General features: G+C 35.4%; 1 protein-coding gene across 1 annotated transcript; it reads right to left on the bottom strand.

Annotated features, from left to right (window-relative positions):
- Positions 1 to 24,127, bottom strand: LOC145686437 (SET domain-containing protein SmydA-8-like). The gene is made up of 4 exons (XM_081759736.1): positions 23,907 to 24,127; positions 8,798 to 9,002; positions 1,456 to 2,630; positions 1 to 305 (listed from the first exon to the last, which is right to left on the bottom strand). Exons 2-4 carry the CDS (start codon positions 8,962 to 8,964, stop codon positions 1 to 3), a joined length of 1,647 nt encoding a protein of 548 aa, XP_081615862.1. The 5' UTR covers positions 8,965 to 9,002; positions 23,907 to 24,127.
- Positions 24,128 to 25,910: the final 1,783 nt, after the last annotated feature.

The following is a 25,910-nucleotide window of genomic DNA, read 5'->3' as shown; positions in this document are numbered from 1 at the left end:
TCATTTCTTCTTCTTAGGTCCAGTTCGGTTATGCTTATGGGCTCCACTTTTTGGTTTTACCTTGTCCGCACTTTTCACGCTCTGTATATATTGACGTAGGTCCTTCAAGTCTTGCAGCGCAACCCTTGCTAGTCCTCCTTCGGGAGAATTTGCTGGCTCGTACAGCAACAACTCGGCTGCCTCCCGAAGATATTTCTCCGCTTCTTGTAGTCTTGTGAGAAGTTCCTCATCTGTGATTTCCCCATTATCGTGAAGTTGATTGGCAATCATGACTATTGGAATGTTCATCTCGTACATGGTTATACCTAAAGAAGAAAGTATAGTTAATTATGTTGTACATCTAACTTTAAGTTCTTAAATATTTATCTGTTTTACTAATTAACAGTAATATCTAGTACTGTGTGGAAGCAGCACTTGCAACGATTTGAAATACTGTAACAGTGGCCATATTGCTGAGAGAATTAATGTTTATGGGGGACTTGATCGTTGCTAGAGAAATCCCATATATAGTCGTTCTATGAATTTCATTCTTGAAGTCGGCAAGCTTCAATAGATTTCTTTAATAATTATCTTCGGTTTTTCAACGATTAGGTAATTCCTATTATGTCCATGAGGAGTTTTGAACCTAGTTGGCAACAACCAAGTTTTACGAACATGGTTTAGAGAATAGCTAATTATTATTGGAAGAATCCTCTTTTCATTTATTTAAGCAAGGACAAGGTTAATTAGTGAAATATTAGTAACAGATGTTTGAATTTTGAGTGTATCTGTCGTCACGCATAAAATATTTGGTCGTGTCATGATAACAAATAATTTAATGAGGATATTCAATCGGCGGATGTATCTCTTGTTCTATTCCTTCGCTTCGCTGCGGTCACCCCGGAACGCAATAAACTTTGTTACTTAGATAATTTTTACTTTTTCGCTTTCAAGTGATATGATAAAAACCATAGAAGATTGCAGTAAATCTTAGCATTATATCGCCTGTCATTTATGTTAACCCGCCCCGCTTCGCTGCGGTCATCCCGGAAGTTTTCGCTTTCAAGTGATATGATAAAAACCATAGTAGATTGCAGTAAATGTTAACATTATATCGCCTGTCATTTATGTTAACCCGCCGAGTGACACGGTCATGCGGGTTGCATATAAATACGTTTATTTTTACCTATGATGAACTAACAAAGGATTTGTACGTTATGGACACTTGAATGGTCAATTATCTCAAGACACTGGTAATTAAAAATTAAAGTGATATGATAAAAACCATCTAGGGTCCAAATCCTAATAACCCCCCAAAAATAAAAGAAATTGGTTCAGCCGTATTAGCGTGATGAGGGAACAAAGGATTTGTGCGTTCTCTTTTATATATATAGATGTTGACTGGGTTCGTATTCTTGTTTAGTTGAACCTACAATTGTATAATTAATTCTAAATAAATCATTCTCCTTCTCTTACCTCTCATTCTTGATATTCCAGGATCGAGAACGCTCACAACAGCCAATATATCATTACACAATTCCAGTTCTCGCTTTAAGATATTCATAGGAACCACTTCAGCACTGTTTAGAACAACTTCTCTGTATAAGGCTACTAAACTTTGTTTCACATCTACTGCGCAACTGTGATTGGTATGCAATGTTCTGGATAATCTCTGGAGAAGCGACTCCAGTGCATCAACACTTGTTCGGTCAACATTTTCTAATTCTTCCTTCACTTGCATAAATACTGATTTAACAAGAGTATTTGCTAATTTGTGTGTGCAATTAATACACTGCCAAGCAGAGTATTCGTTCAAGGGATCAACAGGCATCAAAAATCCCTTATAGCATTTATTACATTTAAGAGAACTTAAATGTGTTCCAAGTTCTGATGGATCAACACAGCGTTTACACTTACAATCAAAATATTTTCCTTGACGAAGGTGTTCGCGCCTATCTGCTGTACATTGTAAGGCATTGACATAATTAAAATACACTGGCTCACCCTGTTTTATAGGCACACTGGCATGAACACTCATTTGAAAGTTATCATCTACAGAAAGATGAGTATTACCAATACAATCATGCGAGATTAAAGCTGCTTGAGGGTAAAGGCCACGCAGTATATCTTCCCGACAACGTATTTCAAAGCTATTTACATCCAATATTCCACATATTCTTTGAACCAATTCCTCATCATCAACAATATCATAGTCCTTAATGACTTGGTATACGGTTATCGAATAATTTCTCCAAATATTGGTCCCGCGACGTTTCTCTTGGTGTGACTCCATTTGCATTAGCTGGTTCCACTTTTCTGGGCTCGATTCTCGGAGTAGCAGGCACCTTAAAGGTAGAACAAACTGATACTGAGCAGTCGGAATGTTTATTTGTGATGCAGAGTCTAGGCATAGTAAGGCCGGTTGTTTTGTAGCAAATAGAGGACATTCGAACTCAGCATGATCACCTTTGACTTCACACTCAGGACTGCAAATTGGCACTACTTTACATTTTGAACACTTTGTACTGCCATCTATTCGCTTGTAACATCCAAGGCATAGGCTGAGAGATAATACAGGAGGTCCTACAATAAGAGGATTCTCGCGGAGGATGACCTCACCAGGCTTTAAGTCTCTGGAAGCTACCATGTGCCTGCAACAAAAATACTTGAAATTAGAATATTTAAGAATAGTTTCTCTCTACAGGCAATCCATCTCTAGAGACATTTGTTATTCATAGCACAATAAGTAAATAAAGCTCAGTAATGACATGTCTTTCATTTATTAGGAAACGTTTAATTAAGTTAATAATACTTTTGATATTTACGCTGTATATTAAATACGTAAATATGGCATTCGTCTAAAAGTTTCCTTAACTTTTTAAATTAGGTTAACCAGATTTAGTTTACATTATAATATCTATAATAACCAGGTTAGATGAGATGGATCCAACGCCAGCTTTGGTCAATAGAATGAGCTGCTGAAAGGTTTATGGGATTTATACTGCTCCTTTTATTTATTTATTTAATCTAAAACCCTAATTTTGGATTCCAGTATACCGCATAATGAAATAAAAAAATGAAATATTTAATTTAACGTCACAGGTCTACGTCCTTTACGCTAAAAGAGACGAACGATTAATGAAAATGCGTGATTGTGAAGAAATTGGTGGAATTAGAATGGAGTGGAAACCTTTTAGAAAATACACAGATACAATGTTGTCCCTCAGGAACTTACATGGCCTGGGATCAAACCAGGGACCCCCACACACCAGAGGAGTGCACAGGGACGTCGCGTGGGCGGGGCGACCGGGGCAATTGCTCCGGGCGCCGGGACGACAAATAAACAAAATTCAAAGGTTAGTAAATTATTTTTTTAAAAAATAATGTTATTTATGTATTTGAGATTATGAATGTTATTTGAGATATTTGAATAATGATCAAGCTACGGCGAAGTAAAATTTACTTACTTATTTTGTAAGAACAACACAACAGGCTTAATGCCCAGTTAACAGTGTCGTGTATATAATTATTTAACATACACTATTATACATACATTATTATACATACACAAATATACTAGGGATGGCCACAAAGTTCCGGTTCCGACGGAACCGGTTCCGCGAGGAACCGGTTCTCGGAGATCCGGTTTTCAGAACCGGTTCTGGAACCGGTTCCGGACCTGGATCCGAAAACCCGGTTACAGAACCTGATCTTAGGACCGGGTTCCAGACCTGGATCCGAAAACCCGGTTCCAGAACTGGATCTTAAGAACCGGTTCCAGATCTGGATCTAAAAACCCGGTTCCAGAACCGGATCTTAGGAACCGGTTCCAGATCTGGATATGAAAACCCGGTTCCAGAACCGGATCTTAGGGACCGGTTCCAGACCTGGATCCGAAAGCCCCCAAAGACCCGTAAAGGAGGCACAAAGTTCACCTTCAAAAATAATGCAAAGAGGACCATGCGCTTGTGCCTTCCCCGCCCAGACCCGCTTGTGCTCCCAGAAAAAAATTTTTGGTCCACCAGAGGGTGTTTAGCCAAATGAGTTGGCCAGTTTGCCTGTTTAGCCAATGAGTTTGCCAGTTACACAGTTTATTTAGCCAAATGAGACAAGCTGCCGCCACCTGGGGGCCTGCCTGTCGCTTCCACCATTTCATCTAGCATACTGTTCACAGCTTGCCAGCAGCTCGCGTTTAGCTAGGGATGGTAACAAAGTTTCGGTTCCAGCGCCGGTTCCAGACCTGGATCCGAAGAAACCGGTTCCAGACCTGGATCCTAAGAACCGGTTCTAGACCTGGATCCGAAGAACCGGTTCTAGACCTGGATCTGAAGAACCGGTTCCAGACCTGGATCCGAAAAACCGGTTCCGGAACCGGATCTTCTAGAACCGGATCCGTTCAGACCCGAAAACCGGTTCCACCAAGAACCGGTTCTGGCCATCCCTAAAATATACGTCGTTTAATTATGCACAAGTTATTGCCTGACAATTGTTTTGAACTTGTTTTCGGAAATACTAAATACATCTACTACATGAAATTTAATTATTTCGTTGTATAAAGCACACATTCTCCACAGAGGAGACTTATGTAGTATGTTAGTTCTTGCTTTTCTACAATAGAATGTCCCAGTATTTGTTGTTCTAGTATTGCCTGTTGGGATACGTAATAATACTTCTGGAACTCATTCTGGATATTCAATTTAACCGTTTAATAATTTATGTATAAGAACAAGAAACCAAAAACACATCTCATTTTCTCTAATGTTTGAAAACTAAAATTCGGTACTAAGTCTTCATAGGGGACATACTTTGGGTAGAAATCGGTTTTCTTATATGCAAGCATTTTAAAAAAAGTTAAACTCTATATTTTCTGTTGCATCAGAGTATTTAGTGACATTTGGTGACCAAACGGTACAACAGTATTCCAATTTTGACCTTACATACGAAAAATATAACCTTATAAATGTTGATTCTTTGTAGAAATCCTGCCCTATCCAATAAATTAAACCTAGATTTTATATGCACTATTCGTTATTGCGTCAACGTGTTGAGCAAAGGTTAATTTGCTTTTAAAAAAACTCAGATTTTTGATAGTGTTTGGAAGAAAGTGCCACTTCCTGGGCAAAGTGAATTGGATTTTCTTTCCTCGTGAAAGACAAAGATTTACATTTAGACATATTCAGGACTAATTTATTCTTATCACACCATATTAGAACTCTCTGTAGATCCTGTTGAAATTTCACGCAGTCATCAATTGAACTTACTTTGGAGTATAATTTGAGATCATCGGTATAAAAAGAACAACTTGAGAAGTTTTAATACACAGAGAAATATCATTAATAACAAGAAGAAACAACAGAGGATCTAGATGAGATCCTTCTGAGATACTGATAGAGTATTGAACTTGAAAATTACCGGTAATCTAAAACATCGTCTAGGGTTATTCAACTGGAACTCTCTCCTGCTCTCTGTGAGAAGAGTTCTTTTTTTAATCTTTAAATATTTGTATCGTTATTTATACATTCTATGCTATTGCGTTTGTGGGAGACCCGGGTTCGATTCTCGGCGGGAGCTCATGTAGTTCGGATTCCACGTTAATCAGTAGGTACCGTCTCATATAGTCTCGCTGCTGAAAGGGGCGTTGAACTCAAAATCAACTCAACTTATCCCCCTCTTCCCCAGCAAAACTTGAAAAACAATACGATTGAAACGGTATTTTTCATCATGTTTTTTTAATGAAGTACGAAAAAGTTAGAAAATTGATCATAAGGGTTGAGAAGAAAACCAATGAACTCTTAAGTCAGTGTAATAAAAAATCATGACGACTGGAACTTATTTCAGGAATTTATTTCAGAAGGTGTACAAAGAGGGGTGTACCGAGCAAGTTTTTCTTGGGAGAGTCCCAGGCTTTTTCACGGTAAGTCAGACATTTACATACTAAAAGCGACTTGAAAGTCTTGCTTCAAAATGTGAAAGAATTAATAACTCAACATTCATAGACTATATATAAATATTACACATTATATATAATCCTATTATTATTATTATTATTATTATTATTATTATTATTATTATTATTATTATTATTATTATTATTATTATTATTATTATTACTATTATTATTTGAAGCTGATTTTGACACTAATCAAAATAATTAGAATCTCAGGTTGTAGGAAATATGCTAATACACTATGCATAGGAAAATAAAAATTATATCAGGAAGTTCATTATTCGACTTCGCCTTTATGTATGTAAATAAAAGGTACAGACTGTCATACTAGGATTTCTTACTCTAATTTCTTAAGCTAAAATATGTTATACTGCAGTTATTACTGAAACATTTATGACTTACACACAAAATTATGTTTTCGGAAAATTTTGTTCGAAGGAAACTCAGCCTCAAAGGTAACTTAGAGTTTGTGGACTTTTTTTTAATGGCAAATGACTGTTATGTATTAGAGCTATTTATGAAATATTTGTTAATGAGATATTAACAAAATAGCATGAGTCGTATTTGAGGATATAGCAAATAATATTAAATATAAAAGGGAAACTTCTCTTTACACACTTTCGTGACAAATGATTTGCACAACATTGTAGAGTTATTAATGATATATGAACAAAATCGTCTTAGTCGTTGCTTTGAGAAAAACTCAAACCTGGAATTCGGTTTCTTTCACGATCATCGTACTCTCTTGTCTCCTATCATAATTCGAAAGTAAAAATGGTAAAAATACAGAAAAAAATTAAGAAAAAATAAGATCACTCTCAGACAATTATGCAATAGTATAATAGACTAATAAAATAGTTACTGTGTGCATCCACTTAGATAAATTAGAGTAATAAAGTCAGTATGAATGGCGTAGGCAGGGGGCCGACTTGGCTCAAGTCCTCCGCCTTGTTGTTTGTTAAGCTTGAAAATTGTCAGTTCATGCTGTTGTATCTTCATAGGAGGAGGGAGTCACATGAAGAATTATCGGTAGGTCTACTACTCTGTTCAGTTAGCAAAATGCCAGGGAGATTATCTTTGCGGAGACTATATAAGAGAGGACCAACTCCCAAACAGCCAGAAGGAGTAGAAGTCTGATGAAGACACAGTTATTGTGTTGAAACTGTTACGTGATACTCTTTTTTTTTTTTTTTACATATTATCACATAGCCTTGCTCAGTGTGTTATTGTGTTTTAGTATTAATATTAATGTAGCTTGTAAAATGTCTGTACTTGAACCAATCATAATCGAATGAATTCCTCATACTTTCAGAGGTATGCATCAGCGCCTAAAGGAGCAAATGAACATAACCTAACGACAAACTCTGCATGATAATGTGAAATTCTTGTGTAAATTTTACGACGTATCACAAACTATTGATCTAAAACAATGAATTCTTACTAAATTCAGATGGAGACTATGTTAGAGTATCAATTTTTTCCCCTTATCATTCTACAAATAGATTACTTTATACAATTCTTAATTATTCAAGTAATTCGAAATATATAGCATATTGTCCTACTAATTTATTTACTCGAAACGTATCTTAATTTATTGAATGACTTACTTCCTTATCTCGACTTGTTACAATTCTTTAGTATAGTAGTATACTCGCATTTAGTATTAATTATCTTTTTAAACTTCCTAGTATTGTTATTAACACTTCAATTTCAGCATCTGAATATGCATTGTAATTTCTTATGTACTGAAAATTCGGTATCCTAGCTTTATGGCTCTATGTACACTTAAGTGAAATAATTATTTCTTTTACATTTGTGGCAGTGGCGGTATAGAAGGTAAAAATTGGGGGGTGGCAGCAAGAACCCAGACTATGGTAGCTATATCATAAGTTTACTATAAACTTTCAAAAATATATGAATAATAGCTTAAATAATTTTTGTACTCAAAAAACTGGGGCGAGAGTCTAGGACCCCCGGCCCCGGGCTAGATCCACCACTGATTTGTGACCTTAATTCACAAATAAAAATAATATAATGTGGTGACTTTTTTGCTTGAATCTTTGTAAGAAGATCTTTCATCACATGAATATAGCAATTATGTAACTTCGTCAGAAACAATATATATATATATATATATATATATATATATATATATATATATATATATATATATATATACTGTATATATAGTTTATTGTAAAAACTGACATATTTTAATAATAATAAAATACAAGTAGTACACTGAAAACGTGAAAGGAACAACAATATAACTAATGAAAATATTAATTGGCTACGTAAAATGTTTGAATATTACATCATCAAATGTAGTGATCATAAATGTATTTCAAGTATAGGGTTTGTTTTTCTAAACGAGTTCACACATAAGAAGAAAACTTTAGTAATATTTCAAGATAAGACATTCTTGAAAAACTCAAAACATGAACATCCATTACAATATATCAAATGAGCTTCTGAAGCATACTCTAGACTAGGTAGAGTGCCCATACCAATATACAAGGCGTAAAAAGACCATACTATCATTATGATGTTCTCTTTCACTAGTATACTGATGACCAAGAAATACTAATATTAAATTATAATAAATTACAAATTAGTAAGTATACTACTATTAATCAAGTACGTAAGAAATATCAGTACATTGATAACTAACAGAAACAACCTAAGTTTGTTCAGTTTCACTAGAAGTGAAACTCTTTCATATTCTTTAGCCAAACCATCTGGGAACATATTTCTGGAAAATAATAGAGTGCGTTCAAAAACATAAAGCTTTGAATATCCTGAACTATACCATAGCTTTAAATATCTCAAACTATACTATAGTTGTAAATTTGAGTTGAAAAAAAGGTGTACCTGCCAAGAACTTCTGATTTCTCAACTCTGAAAGGTTTACAATTAATCTTGTGTTCTGGCCAATGCTCCTTTTGGTGCTCTCTACCGCAGTAAGAGATGGATGCACAGTTTGCACATGTCTGTGCTGCAGGTGATTTGCATACTGCACAACAATTTGGAGAATCCATAATAGTTTGTTTCCAGGAATCTTCTACAGTCAGAAACCCTATAAAAATAGAAATAAAATTTACTTTAAGAAATAGATTGAAAAATTAAATAGTCGTTGTAATTTTAAACAAACGTTATTTTTAAGAAGTGCTAGCAGCCCCTGGAAATAGTGGGAGATTAATTGTGGGCAATGATGGCGAATAGGAATAAATCGTTCCGACCAGTAATGGTTAACTGATAATGGGATAATTGTCTTCTATGAATCAAGAATCTTATGGTTATCCACTCCATTTTCGGAAAGGTGGTGGTGGCCCCTGGTGGGACCATAACATACAAGATACTTCCCGTAGTAAACCCTGAGTACAACTCAGGAAAGGTGGTCTGAGTTTTCTCATCTCGAATATCTCCCTACATCTACTTAATCTCCACTTATGGACTTTGGTGTTAACTTTCGAGTTAACTGGAAAAGAAAGTTGACAATTTCCATGCAATTTAATGCAATGACACATATCAAACAATTTTCCCCTGTTACCTGAAGTTGTATTTCCGAAATTAAACTTCCTACAGACTTTTCTATGGTGTAATGAAATCACGAACTATGAATTTTTAAAAATCATCATAATTTTATTCATAAAAATCATAACGTTAATTATTTGGGTGAAACTGAACAAAGATTTTTGCAATATCTTAAATTTTGTATACGTGCATAACACTATTTTTAAAATCACAAGAATAATCTCAAGAGTAATTTGTATTCTTTCTTAAATCATTGGAAGCAGAAGCAAGATGTTACCAAATAGTCAAAAAGCACATGTAGTAATATAACATAATGTTTGTCAGTAAATAAAGTAATTAACATTGCGGATAAAATCATAAACATTTGAAAGGAAATTTTGGGGTAAATGAGACTTCAAAATACTTCTTATTTTTCCATCATTAGATAACAAGATTTTGTAAACTTTAAAATACAATATAATGACCTTTTAGCAAATTAGAAAGGAAAAATAGTTGAAACAAACAAGGACAACAATTCGTATAAAATGACCAGGTTTTCAACCAAAAAATCATCCAGCACCAAATCTTCGAGTTGCAATGGAGAAGTCTCCAAATAGTTTCCACGGACGCAATAATTTCAAATACAGAAAGAAAGACCACTGATTGGTCAAAGCTAACTTCACCTGCGATATGTAAACTATGACGATAGAACATTTAAACTGTCTATTTGCATATAATGTGATTTTGGGAGGTCTCTAAAGTGACAGGAGGATTTGCATACTTGAATATTCAGTTTATAATCGAGCTACTTTAAGTAAGTTTATAAATTATCTATTATGTAATTAAGTTTGCATAATGTATCAAATGTCTAACTCGATACTATTAAATATTTTCAGTTAAATGACTACATTGTTACAAAAGATATCCACTATACTACTGTACATCCTTTCTACATATACGAGTTCCTCTATAAATCATTTGGTTCATCAATAAATTATTGTCATTCATGACAATAAGAGATCGTAACCACTATTCGTTTAATTTGACTTACAAATTCACTGTTCCATTTCAGTAATTGATATAACACAATTTAATTTGATCTTTATTTCGATAATATTTCTAATCCTTTTGTTCTCATGCTACAATGGCTGGATCACAACCCATTCCGCCTAATAACTTAATTTCACGGGAAGTAGCGCTTACTATTGTGTTCACCTGAACCGCTCATATGGAAAATTTTGAAATCTGAGGTGCATACAGGGTGGCCCAAAAGTAGGTATACACCCCTGCATTGATCAAGTATAACATTGTAGCTTATAGGTTTATTTGCTTCTGCTGTTCCGAGCTTAAGATGTAAGTAAAAAAGACGTTAAGAAGAAATAATAAAGAAACGAAGCCTACGTAATGGATAACAATAAGAAATGATATAAAAAGCAATGAGTTTATCAGTACGGGACTGTATACCTACTTTTGGGCCACTCTGTATTGTGAAAATTCAGGATCCAAGGGAAACGATGTCTACTGCAACAGTTATCAGAATTCTACCTACATGTTCAGTACAATGGAATGACAGTGAAATACCTGAAAAAATGTTGAGAATAGAAGTAGGCACGTTTTAAAAAAAAAGAAAAAGAAAAAAGAAAGAAAGAAAGAAAGAAAGAAAGAAAGAAAGAAAAGAAAAGAAAAGAAAAGAAAAGAAAAGAAAAGAAAAGAAAAGAAAAGAAAAGAAAAGAAAAAGAAAAAAATACCATATCGAAAAATGAACTTTCGAAAACGAAAAACGTAATTATTTTCAAAAAGCGAAAATATTTCCAAAATCGAAACATGGAAAAATTTGCGAAAATGAAAAGTGAATAATTCTTCGAAAAACAAACAAAAAAAAATCGAGAAACGAGAATTTTTCGAATATACTGTATATGGAAAAACAATATTTCCGAAAACCGAAAAATGGATGAAACAATATTCATTTATTCTCAGTTAGTTTTAGACTATTTCCACCCTGTATATTATATTTCGATCTCTATCTCTCTTTTTTTTAAAGAATGTTTCATCTTTTCTCTGTTTGAACGTTGAGTTTCGGAAACTCATTTTTGTTATGAAGTAATGGAACATGCAATGTGTTTACTCCATCGATTTCCTTCCTGTAACATTGGTTACTGACCCATCACACAGACACGCACAGAGCAATGACTTGGTTTCAGTTCCTTCTCGTTGGAGTTATGGCGTCATCGCTTACAATGTCGAAAGGAGTCTACCAAAAGTCTGATGAGAGAGGAAGTTAAACGAAAATGTTCTCTTTGACTACTTGCCAACGCCAACAAAAATACACAACTTTTCCTTAATTTTTTTTCTCTTGCTAACTGCATCTTCTAATAAACCTCTTCTTGCGCATCAGTTGCAGTTTCCGTATGGAGCAATTATGCGTTATTTTTGAATTTAAGACGCAAAAGTTTTATCCTTTCGTGTCATTGTTGCTAATCGTACTTTCAAATCCAGCACTGAGTATACATCACGAATATCCAGGTCTATGGAAAGGATTTTCATAAAGAATATCTATATAGATTTGAGATTTATGACAATCTTTAGAACAAAGAAAAACAAAGGAAAATATCTCATGTTCAGATTAAGAGCTCATAAAGGATACAAACCTTGTATTATAAAGTGAACGCTATATATGCGTTTTTAATTTATTGTTTAATCATAGTATGTACTAATATCTGTATTGGTTGTTCGGTAACCCTCTCATACACGTGCCACAACTATGTAGGGCATTCTTAGCTTGTGGTACGCACGATTTACGGTGATATTAATAGTTTGATGTTACGTCAATGGAAAAGATTGAGAGTAGCTTATCTACTCTGAAATGTCCTCCAGTTTCACTCTATAACGAATACAATTCTCTGTAAGGGCCACGGAAGCTCAGTATTAAAGCAATCGCATCTGGCGGAGAGGCTATGATTCGTTCACATTTCATGTGTCCTTATGGTGGATAACGTTGTATACTGTGGATTTTCTCAAGGCTTTTCTTATCTCTAACACTTTCATTTCCACAAATTCTTTAATATAATCATTCACTTTCATTAATTATTCGTCTCCTTTAGCTTAAATGGCATATTCGTGGGGCGTAAACACTTCGTTCTTATTTCTTTAGTTATGCAACCACATATAACATCTTTGACTTCAAAGGAATTCCGTATATATGAATAAGAAAAATAAACAAAAACCTTTCCGGAAAATATCCAAAGCCTTCTCCGATAAATGCTTAACGTTTCAAAGGAATTGATGTAATATTAGTAGATAAAGTCAGAGATTATATTAGAGCAATTCAGTTAAAAGAAACAATACCCAAGAAATCAATTTGTTTTAGGGCATTCCGCAAGAAGCCTAAATCTACCCTGCCCAAGCAGACAGATAGTGTTGCCACGAGACGAGACGAGACGAGACTTCAGGCTGTCCCGTCTCGTCTCGTGTCTCGTCTCGAAAAAATGTGCTCGTCCCGTTTCGTGTCTCGTCTCGAGAGGTTATGTCCCGTCTCGTCTCGTCTCGTCTCGTTTGTCTCGTCTCGTAAAAAAATATAGCATCATACCATGGGAACGAAAGTAAAATGTAGCAGGCTGCACCATGCTAATCAAGATACAATTAAGTTACAAGTATTATCCAGAACACACAAGACAAGAAATGTCACGGTAGCTACACCGTGAAGCCTTCACCTCTGGTGTATGTGGTAGTCGGTTCGATCTCGGTAAGCCATGTGAGCTTTGTGGTGGACAAACATTGAATGTGTGTGGGGACTGCGGTGACTCAGTGGTAGAGCGTTCACCTCTGGTGCTTGGGGTTTCGGGTTCGATCCCAGCCCCGCCAAGTGAACTTTGTGGTGGACAAACACCGTGTGCGTGGGTTTTCTCGGGGTTTTCCCGTTTCCTCTCACTTTCTTCATTCCACCATTTCGTTCATTACTCATCATCACTGTCTCCTTTACCCTAACCGGCATAATCGTGGGACGTAAAACTCAAAGATTTCATTTCATTTCATTTCATTTTTCGAATGTTTGTGTTTTCTCGAAGTTGTCTAGTATCCTACCACTTTCTACATTCCACTAATTTTCCCATCATCATCTATTCGGCCAAAGTTGCCTAAAGGTCTTAAAAATAAATTCAAATAAACTCACAAAGCAAGGACAAATAGTTTAGAAGATATTATATCTCTGCTGTTAGTTGTCTGATTTTTCTCGACCCTGGCTTTTTTTTTTTTTTTTTTTTTTGACATTCTGAAACATTCAAATTTGTTTCACCAATTTCAATACAGGAATATACAGAAATTATTCATAGGTACGTCGAAGATGAAGACACTAATGTCAAATAATGTTTACATGACAAGCAAAGTTCGATGTAAAGGTGTCACCATCCCCTGACACTATCGTATACAATCAGCCCACTTGCTTTATAGTGTCTGTATATATATACAGAGAGAGAGAGAGAGAGAGAGATGGAAAGATATATAGATAAATAGAGAGATAGATATGTGTGTACACTTTGATTTAGGTTTCACACTGTTAACTCATACCAATCAAAAAACTACTTTCCATTTTAGCATGTTTAGATTTGTTGCAATTATTTTTTTTTTAAAAAAAGCTCGGGATCAAATAATTTTATTGAGTAATTTAAAGCATTTCATTGAAATTTTATGTGTTACAGCACAGTAAGCTCTACTTAAAGTGTCTCTACTAATGGCAGCTGAACGACACATCGGACGAAAGAATGCTTGGGGCCAGTCTTCACCTCCATGGTTCAAATCTGTTCCCATAACCGCGGGGTGTGTGATATTATGTGGTGGTTCCCCCTTTGTGTAACAAACTCATGACAGTACACCCAGATTAGCTAGTGGTCTAAAAAAAAGTTGATTTTTGGGTGGCCATTTTGGATTAAAGTTTCTTATATTGTCGTGATCTATTCGCAATCATACAACATACATCTTCATACCAAGCCGAGCGGTCTGCGGCGATAGACCATCGGCTTGAATGCCCCGAGTTGAGTCCCGGAAGGGTCATGTGTATGGATTTTAACAGCATTTGTTTTTTCGTATTGTGTCAAGGGGAAATCGTACGGGATAAAAGGATTTTAGTCTGAAAAAATTGGAGAGAATATCCTCCCCAGGATACTTTCATGGGAGTAAGGAATTAGTAAAAATATAGGATATACATTTTATAGCAGGTTTAAAAATATGGTTTGGGTATCCTATTTCTTTTCTGTTCATTATGTTCTTCAATGTTCGAATTATGATCATTCTCATGATATTTTCTGCTTTCAACGGAGTTCCATGAATATTATACCAAATGTTCTTTACACTCTGCAAGAAACCATTTCTAAATATAATTCAGGTCCTAATGAATATTATTCACTAGGAAAGGGAAGTATTCCCTTCCTCTCAACGTGGAAGCAGAGGGCAATTTCGCACTCTGGTTAGATCAAACAAAACGAAGGTCCCCCCGTAAAACCTCTTCACCTAAAGTGTTATTATTAGTATCATAAATTTGCTGAAAGCAAACAATTTGAAGGGTTCGTCGATAATATCTTTGCTTTCTTTGTCTTTCGCCCGCCTTTCAAACGAAGAGGTGAATTTTACAACATGACTGCTGTATAATAAGCGAGCGATTGGTAAAATGGTAAAAGTGTGTTTTTATGTGTATGTGTGTGTGTGTGTGTGTGTGAGAGAGAGAGAGAGAGAGAGAGAAAAGTCAAAATTTTAGTTGCAAGATGACATACTTCAATTGCCGTTTTCGGTTCATATAGCAAAAAGAATACCGCCACCAGAGAATAAAGACAAGCCTGTTCTGTTCTCTTCCGCCATCTCAACCAGAACTTTCAACTACAGCCTGTAATGAGTGTAGACCTTACCCAGTTTTCAAATTGAATAGATGGTGGTGGTAGTTCGGTTTATTGACCTTGTATAAATCTTCCCTGTCTTTGATTTTGTTTGTCATCATTCCAGCCAGAAATGAAAAAAATGAGAATTCCTCAGTTTACAGCAAGGGGAATTGGGGACAAGACATTAAGGATGATACTCCTGGAAGCTCATGTATCACGATTGTTTCATTCAATAGACAGAAGACACTTTTCTATGAAGGTTTTTCAACATCTTTTCTCACAAATAGGATTTTTCTTTTGCAATCTATATGACCACTGGCAATTTCAATCTTGGCCATTCCCGCCACGTTTTCATTTTCGAGACACGAGACGAGACGAGACAATTCACGAGACGTCCCGTCTCGTCTCGTGTCTCGTCTCGTTTTCGAGACGGAACAAGTAGTCTGTCTCGTCTCGTGTCTCGTCTAAAAGGGTTCTGTCCCGTCTCGTGTCTCGTCTCGTTTACGAGACGAGACGAGACGAGACAGGAGAAATGTCTCGTCTCGTGGCAACACTACAGACAGATTTGGGGGTAAGATCTTAATTTTTCCTGACCCAGTAAATTTTACCGAACATTAGTACCAACGGTTCTATAGTGGTATTAAATTAATTCAGTTGTCCCTAAACTTTACTGTTAACTACGGACTTGAGAGGTGGAGTTAATGTTACTAAAAGGGGAAAAGTCGTGGAACAAGTTACACAAATTCATTTTCCTCATATACAACAAGAAGGAATTGCCACAAGAATGGAAACAATCCATCATTCTTCCAACTCACAAGAAAGACGATAAAACTGATTTTAATAAGTATTAAGACATTTGAATTTTATCAACATCGTACCCTCTCTATTTTCTGTTACCAAGATTGACCCCATACGCAGATTAAATTATTGGAGATAATCAGCGCGCATTTGATCAGTGGCATAATCAGGCCATTCGAAAGGAAATGGGAATACATTTCAGCAGGGGTGCCCACAAAGGGGGGCTATGACGCAAACTGCGTCATTGAAATATTTGGGGGGGTTAAAAATCTATATAAATATGTTTATGGGGGGGTAAAATTAATCGAAAAGAAGATTTTTTCATGGAAGAACACCTACGGATAGACAATTGGGGGGGTGCGTCATGGACATAAGGGGGGGGTGGGCACCACTGATTTCAGTACATCAATTGTTTATTGATTTCAGAAAGACCTACGACTCAGAAGAGAAAATCGAGCAACATTCTCATCGAATTTGGTATAAAAGCTGATTGGATTAATTAAAATATGTTTTAGTGAAATCCAAAGCTAGTATAGGGAAATTATAGTACTCATACGTGTCCATGAGCTTTCACGACGAGAAATGCCGTAAACAAGGAGATGTGTTCTTGCTATTGCTATTGAATTTTGTTCTGGAATATGCTATAAGGAAAATCAGATCAGATCAGAATAAATCAGCTGTAGTAAACATGGGCTACAATTGAATGACACTCACTAGGTTATGGTGTATGCTGATCATGTCAATCTGATTCGGGATTATGAGGACATGAGAAAGAAATGAAGAAGTTTGCAGGAATAGGGTTTAGAAGTAAGTACAGAATAAATAAATACATGGAAATTCGCCCTGATCTAACACTGAAAATTATGGATAGTCTCAACGAAGTGGACATGTTCAAATATCTAAGATCAATATTAACAGACCAATACCATGTCCTCGAAGTAATTAAATGTCGACAGTAAGTAGGGAAACTATGTTATTATTCAGTTCAAATTATGGTATCTTGTTTCATAAATTCTCTCGAAGAATATGAAGTTTAAAATATATTAAGCGATAATTGTTTGTTGTGTTGCATGTGTGCGAAACATGATCGCTTACTTTGTATGAAGAATGCACACTGAAAGTATTTGGAAATAAAATCTTGCGGCGAATATTCGGGCGCAAGGGGGACGGGAATGTGAAATAGCGGAAATTTCATAACAAGGAGCTGCATCCTATATAACTAACATTGTTAGGATCATATAGTCTCAAGTGGGCACTTCATGTTGCCAGAATGGAGGAAAGTTGGAAAAGCCCTCCATTCAATTTCCTAAATTCATCATTGGTAGAACTAATTAAAGATAAGTTATTGATATCAGTACACCGTGTATAGTTTGAATGGAATTTGGTGTTTTTGGGAACTGATGTTGTTTGAATGCAATTGAAATGTCGGATGATGTTTTTTGACGGACTACCACATAAAACTCCATCAAGATTGAAGAAGTTACACTTTTAAACAGCACACAATGGCTCATCACCCGATTAGGATTTAGTATCCAGTGCACCATGCATGTTTAGTGAAAGATTCTATTCTCAACACCGCATCGGAGAGGGAGAGATTCTTGGTATACACATTTTGTGAAGCATGTGCACACATTGACTATGCCGGTGCGGAGAAAAACCTTCATATGTATTTGCGAGCGTTGACAGTAGGCTAATGCAACGAAGTTGTACAGTTTATGTCAGTTATTTCAATTTATCCTATATTCCATTATGTTGACTTTCGACTATCATTTACGAGCTGTGCTTCTCATATAGACTAATGTTACTTCTTACCTACATTATACATGCCAACTGCTTAGGCCAACTATTCACAAAAACATGGAAGATTATATATCGTTATAGGATACTTAATGAAATATTTCCGGGTAACCTTGTTTATTTTTATTGCTTTACTTTACTATTGTTATAATATCCAGCAGGTGTCTTAGGTATGCCGGTTTTGGGGTCTGCGTTCTACAAGTGTCATTCTTCAAATATGTAGGGGACACAGTGGTTCAGTGGTAGAGCGCTTACCTCTGGTGCATGGTGGTCCCTGGTTCGATTCCCGGTCAAGTAAGCTTGTGGTGAACAACATTGTGTCTGTGGGTTTTCCCGGGTATTCCCGTTTCCTCCTACATCTGATTTCATTAATTCTTTCATCATCATTCACTTACCTTAATCATCGTCCCCCTTAGCTTAACTGACATAATCGAGCGACGTTAAACTGAAAGATTCATTTCAGCTTCATTTTTTTCAAATTTGTAAACAAATATATCTCCACATGTCAACAAGTACTGTATTTTATAAATTACATGTATCATACAATTGGACAAAATAAACAGCCTAGCTTATGAACAAGTGAGGTTTTTCGTTCCACAGAGTCAAACTACGGTAAACTTCTAAACTATGGGCAAACTATAGGAATTCAATACTCAAACTTGAAGTAGTACATTTATAACTACTAGTTGCAATAGATTAATAAAATCAAAGATAGAATCTGTTCCTCAGATGCTCAATCAATCAATATATATATATATATATATATATATATATATATATATATATATATATATATATATATATATATATATATATATATATATATATAACAATACTCACTATGCTTTCCAGTTTTTGTTTTGTGGCGATAAAGGTTGAAACCGAAAGTCGTTAATTTTAAATACTTACGGATTGAATAGATGGCTAAGGGAGGAGGTAAAACTTACTCTTGGAAAGCTGAATCGATTGAAAAAAGAAAAAACTCCATCTCAATATCTTTTACTGTGTTTCTTCTACGGAAATCAGTATTGAAACCGGAAGTAATAGTTCGAATAACCAGAGGTGAATTTCAACCACTTCCTGTTTTGTTAGGGTGTTGCGGGTTGCCGTGGCTCAGTGGTAGAGCGTTCACCTCTGATGCATAGGGTCCTTCGTATGATCCGAGATCGCGCCAAATGAATTTTATGGTGGATGTGGGTTTCTCTTGGTTCTCCCGCTTCCTCCCACCTTCTTCATTACACAATTTTTCATTCATTCTTATCATCACTGTCTCCTTTGGCCTAGCCGACATAAACGTGGGACGTCAAACTTAAAAGATTTCATTTCATTTTCATTTCTTTAATGTTGTGGGTTATAGTGGTATGTTTTATTGAACCACTATATATTGAACCATTGTTTTATTATTCGGTTTAGATAGAGTGTTCAGAATAGTCATGGTACGTTACTTTGAGACGTTCAATCGTTTGCAAAACAGCGCTTCTCGCTATCTGTTACCGTTTTCCTTCTATGGTAATATACGTTAAAGCCGGAAATGACTAATTTGAACCACTCTCTGTTTTGAATAGAGAGTTAACGGAGGAAATAAAACCTGTTCTTGGGATGCTGAATCGATTGAGAAAGAAATGCATCTCAGTCTCTTACTGGTTATGCTGTGATATCTATCGACAGAGGGCAAACCCGTTCCACAAGACTTCCAAAACATACACAGTATGGTTTGGAAGTCTGAAATACAGATTCATTTTTATTAGTTCCAGTTTAAGGACCAAAAATAAACTAGAATGTCTGTTTTCGTACTTTGGAATATAGACTTGAAGGTGAAGCAAATATTCATTCAACACCCCAAAAAGATTTGAAAAAAAAAATAAAGATATGTTATGAATTTACTTTGTTTTAACTCTAAAATACAGTAGACCTTACTTGAAACATTGATTTTACAAATTAATAAAAGGATTCTGCATGATTTTAAGATTAGTTAAATTCCCAAGCATAATACATTAGTAGATTATTATTATTGATTGTTGCAGTTAAATAAGTTCAGCACTGCTTAAGAAATTCCTACGATTTATATGATATCATTGCAGTGAAAGAAAACAGTGCAGAAAGCACATATCATGGGAAATTCCCTTTAGTAGCTCTTTAAAAATCAATAGGGATCCACTTTTACCACTAGTAATACAACGCAAATTAGCAGAAGTACATTGTTAACATCGCTGAAAATGAAATAAAGTAATAGTTGTGCATATACGTCTGTGCTCGTATATTTAGAGCACACGCTTACAAGCAATATTAATATATGTCTGTGTTATTGTTAGGAGACAGATGTATCAGAGTTAAGAGAACGAAAACAACAATAGATATAATCTTCTAGTTAGCAGCATTCATTTTGTCTATCTATCTGCCTATCTGTCTGTCTATTTATTTATTATACAGCGCACAAATGAACTATGTTTTGCAGGAGAATAAAAGCTACAAAACGAACGACATATTTTTTAGGGTCATTGAAAATTACACATTGGAATATATATTCAAGTATTTAAATATTTTTTTATGTCATTTTGGTCAAGTCGATGAGATCTAACGACTGATGTATGTTTCATCTTTGCACATAATGTAATTAAACCAAAATTAAAATTTAAGAGTTCATAATAATTTGAGGCTATATCTCATTAATTATCCTTGGTTCATTCTCAAACCAAGTAAGTTTATGGCGGACAACGTCGTGTTCTTGGGTTTTCTCGGAGCACTCCCGTTTCCTTCCATAATCTCATGCCAACGATTATTTTAGCATCATTCACTTGCCTTAATCATAAGTCTCCCTTAACCTAAAGGGCGTAAGCGTGGGACGTTAAATGAAAGATTTCATTTCATTTTTTTCTCATTAACTATAGCTACTATATACTGTAATATTGTTGGTACAGAACTTAATGCGAGTATATTTCCATAACAGTTTCAGTTCATTAAATAGCATGGCTCTCGTACAATATAAATTTTTAGATTTACAAAGAAATTCGTTGTTTTTTTTTTAATTATTTTCTGAAAAACTACGCTCACTCATATCATTTTGTTCAGCTTAATAAGATCTACTAATTAGTATATATTTAATTTTTGGACATTTTTCTCTCTTTAAACGCCAATAATATTGTATGTAATAAAAAAGAGGACATTTCAAGAGGCTGACACAGGTGTGAGGAACCTGTCGCCTTAAGCCTCAATGCGGCCTTCAGAGTCATAAAATCGGGCCTTCTGATCCTGTTGTTGGGAAAAATGCTAAATTATATAAGAAAAATGAAATATACGACAACTCAAGAATACTTTGAAAACTCAGATCACAGATATGACCCTTGAAGGACAATTGAAACTCAAAACGTTCATGAGGCGGCGCGGTGGCTCAGTGGTAAAGCGTTCACCTCCGGTCCTTGGAGTCCCTGGTTCGATCTCACCTCGTGCCGTGTGGACTTTGTTGTGGACAAACACCGTGCTCGTGGGGTTTCTCGGGGTTCTCTCGTTTCCTCCCACCTTCTTCATTCCATCATTTCACTCATCTCTCATCATCGCCGTCTCCTTTAGCTTAACCGGCATAATCGTGGGACGTAAAAATTAAAGATTTCATTCATTTCAAAACGTCCATGATAGAACATGACATTCTGATGCTGTTTCGACAAAAGCAATCTCAAAGAAGTCAATAGATGAGCATAAAGTAAATGAATGATAAATTTTCTTACTTTATCTTTTGATATGTTATAGTGTTATACATTTTCATGCAAATTATGAACGTAAATATATAGTTAATAACTCTAAAATTACCCCAATAAGTAGATCTATTCGAAACTGCCAAATGCACCCATCTTGGGGCATAGGGAGTGTTAATTAATGTGGCCTTTAAAACATAAAAAGATCGCTCATCCCTGGCCTAATAGAAAACAAGAGAATACGATGTTAGTTAAATATAAAATAGTGCATATTCAACCTGAGCATGACTTCTAGAAGTTCCTAAGTTTAAAATGACAATTCTATTGTGTATCATAATATTATTTAATTCAAAACATCATTCTCCTATTTATAGTGAAACGTCGTTACTTAATTCATAAGTAATAAATTGTATAACTTTTTTTTTTTTTTTTTGTTAGCTTAGTAGTCTATAATTTGAACTCAGAATAGTTGAAATCTGGGAGTAGATGCACAAATTTGAATATCACTACGGTTATCAGTATGTGGAAAAACAAAAACTTACACTAGCTTAAAATACGTGTAATGTCTGTAAATGTCCTTCGCTTTTCTCTCGTACATTTTAAACATCGTTACGAAGAGTCGTAAATCTATGTGTAGGTCTATTTCAACGCAGTGATGGGGCATAACGCAGGTTTATTATTGAATCGCTATTACTACATCCTTGAAGCTTCGTTGTGGCTACATGGTTAGGGTAAACGTCTTCGAAACACCGACACGAGAGTCGAGACAAGAAGTACCTTTTTTCAATTCGAGTCCAGACGAGAAACATGATGATTCTAGTCTCATTTGCGAGACGAGACGAGAAATTTCACAAGTCCCTTGGGTGGGCAACATGAGTTCATTCAAATCTTAAGATCTCAAACACTGTTCTAGTGTTACCTGATTCACAGTATAATAACTATAAATTTGATAACATGATTGTACGAACGCAATGAAGTACATATGTCAATTTTAAAATATAGGCAAGTCAAGACAAAATACACCGAGAAAAAATGTAAGTGGTGTACGTAACAACGTAAGTCTCATGGTAAATTTTGTAGTTTTTGGACTTAACGCACAACTCTATGTAACAATCTACATCAAACGTATAGCTGAAGAATATGTTTTAGACGTATTCTCCGTATAAATATTCCGAATAAACGTACTTTCCGTACGAAAGAAAGAACTATATATGTAGGAGGTCAGGATCTCACATGCAGATGGATACATGTAACATATAGCTGAAGTATGTAATATATGGAAGACTGTTAGATATCAGACATCCTCCAGCGGAATGATGTAACATCTAAGAGGAGAAAAAGGCGGATAATGTATCTCCTTACAGATTTCCGTAATAAACATAAGTATTCCGTATATTTCTACAATATGCCGCTGTCCGGATAACAGATTTTTTTCAGTGTATATTCCAATAATAAATATGGTTTATATGTTTTTATATCACACAACTTGTTTTGTACTTTCCCAGACGCGGAAGAATTCTGATAACTTATAGATGAAATTAAGAAAATATATAAAGTATATATTCTTTAAGAAACATATCAGGACGTAAGTGTACAAAATAGGACTTTAAAAAATTCGCGACGAGACGAGACGAGAAAAGCTTTTCGAAACTCAAGACAAAAAAAAAGATCTTCGAGAACTGAAACAAGATTTCTACAAATTCACAAAACGAGAAATAAAGTTTACGCCTCGTGGGTAAATATTAGTCATGAGATTTAAACATATTCGAAATTATTGGGAAAACCATTACCATGACGTCTGAAATTCCAGATAATATGGCAAGTGTACGTATATTACATCTCTTACTTTTGTTGAAATATGGTTTAATTTGAAAATCATTAATCATAGATTGATTTTAATATATGCATTTAGATGATATATAGCACATGAAAAACGGCGTTTTCTCTCTCTCTCTCTCTCTCTCTCTCTCTCAAACACACATATAAACTTACACACATATACCCTAAACCCACGTTAAGCTTCTAACAATGGCAATTAGCCAAATTATTCCGCAGCTGCCGAGTTGTTTATGTGTTAATTTAATAATAGAACGAGGACCTATTTCGACTGATCAGCGAATTGACGTTTATGAACCTACCGTGACGCTAATTCACTTGTAGAGGCTTATGAAGATAGTTAATAATAGAATATTATTTTTTTTTTAAATGAGCAGTAATTATAGGAAGTACATAAAGTAGCCACATTGTTCTTAAAATCTGCAATCAAAGCAATTTGTCACTAATGCACAAACTATGAAGCGTAAATTTAAGGTAGCTTACCTAATTTGGATAATTTAAATAGCCGCCAGGTGACTCTCAACGTTCGGTAGTTCAGATAAATCTGTACGAGGAGTAGACCTGTCTCCTTTTCGATTTGTGCTGAGATTCACAAAACCACGTGGAGTGTGGTTTCTACCCCAGTCTTATCTACACTAAATTTTCGTCTTCGATTTCTGTAACACAAATGTTTTTGCTCTTTGCTTTTCCTTTATTTCTTTCTCTTCAAAACTTTTTTTTTCTTTCCACTACTTAACGCCCTCTGTATCTATTTTCATCCACATTTCTAAACTTAGGCTTCCGACAAGAAGAGCGCGTCTGGCAAAGGAAAATAAAAATTGAGGAAGTGTTTAAAAACGTCGATCATAGGTGGCACGCGAGTGCAAAATTCCCGTTTGTTTGTAGTCATAAAGTTAAGTTAATAGTTTTCTCAGGTTACGAAAAAAATAGCTCAAAAGTAATGAATTGCTTAATCTGATTTTAGCTTGATTCGTTGAAGGATATATTAAAATTGTTTTCAAAAACTGCTAATCTATACAAGGACATTCAGGGTATAGGCCCTATTTAGAAAATAATATGAAATCAATATATTTTCAGTGCCCTGTACTTCCAATTTGTTACTCAGTGTTTACGTATAGGGTAACAAGGATGTATTAGATAAAGAAAATAGACAAAACACCAAATAAATTAATAACAAGAACGCAATTTAATAAATTTTAGACTTTGAAGGAATACTTTGTGTAATTACTATGGAAGTCTTTCCTGCTGGTCTAACGTCTATCGCCTGTGCCCTTGGTGCACAAGGTCTTCAGTTCGATTCTCGGTAGGATAACATTGAAACGTTACGGTGATTCGGATTCCAGCTTAAACTGAAGATTCACGTCTGAGTAGTTGCCCCACGATGACATTCTAGCAGAGGCGTCATTTGGTGAGGAAAATTACCCCCCACCTGAGTTTGGGAGATCTGTGTTTTTTAATCATTTATATACTAATATAGTAGCTAAAAATGTGAAATTCTTATGTCGGTATAGCATTTTGCCCCTCCCCTGGCAAAATCTGAAATGACGCTACTGCGTTGTAAAGAAATTTTAAGTATTAGCAAAAGTAAATATGAAGCTCTTGCAAGTTTACTTAACAAGTTAAATTCAATTTAGTGCATCTTACCTATTTCTTCGTAAAGTTATACGCTTTTTCTTGGTAGAGACACAAAATATCCCTCTTGGGGTCCCGGGTTCGATCCCAGTCCCCGCCAAGTGAACTTTGTGGTGGACAAACACAGTGTGCGTGGGTTTTCTCGGGGTTCTTCCGTTTCCTCCCACTTTCTTCATTCCACCATTTCATTCATCACTCATCATCATCGTCTCCTTTAGCCTAACCGGCATAACCGTGGGACGTAAAACTTACAGATTTCATTTCATTTACAAAATATCCCTCATTGGAATTTTCTCATTCTGAGAATTTCAAACTGTAGTACCCTATTGGGGCCGCAGCGTGTCAATGGTAGAACGTTCACCTCTGATGCATAGGGTTCCTGGTTCGATCCTAGCTCGCACCAAGTGGATTTGTGGTGGACAAACACCGTGTGGGGGTTTCCTCGGGGTTCTCCCGTTTCCTCACACTTTCTTCATTCCGCCATTTCATTCATTTCTCATCATCTCCGTCTCCTTTAGTTACATGGTATAATCGTGAGACGTAAAACTCAAAGATTTCATTTCATTTTTCTAGTACCCTATTATCAAAGACGTGTTAACACGCACTTCCAAATTGTAGTTGCATCAATGTTAATTACGAATATAAACTATAGATCATATCCGTAGATAGGAGTGGCCTGGAAACCACCTGTGGCCACCTTCAGCCTTTGAAATTTTCTGTTTTTGTTGAGATAAATAGGTATGTGTTTAAAACACGTAGTCAAGAAGGTAAGATGAAATGGATCTCTAGTTTTCTTATAGATTCCATAAATAATAAATAAATAAACACTTTTGTAATGTTCTTTGATATCTATCA

This window comes from Thermobia domestica, chromosome 5 (genome assembly GCF_964235325.1).
Source record: "Thermobia domestica chromosome 5, izTheDome1.hap1.1, whole genome shotgun sequence".
Lineage (NCBI taxonomy): Eukaryota > Metazoa > Arthropoda > Insecta > Zygentoma > Lepismatidae > Thermobia > Thermobia domestica.
The sequence above is the reverse complement of the archived record's forward strand: the minus strand, read 5'-3'. Positions and strand labels throughout refer to the sequence as shown.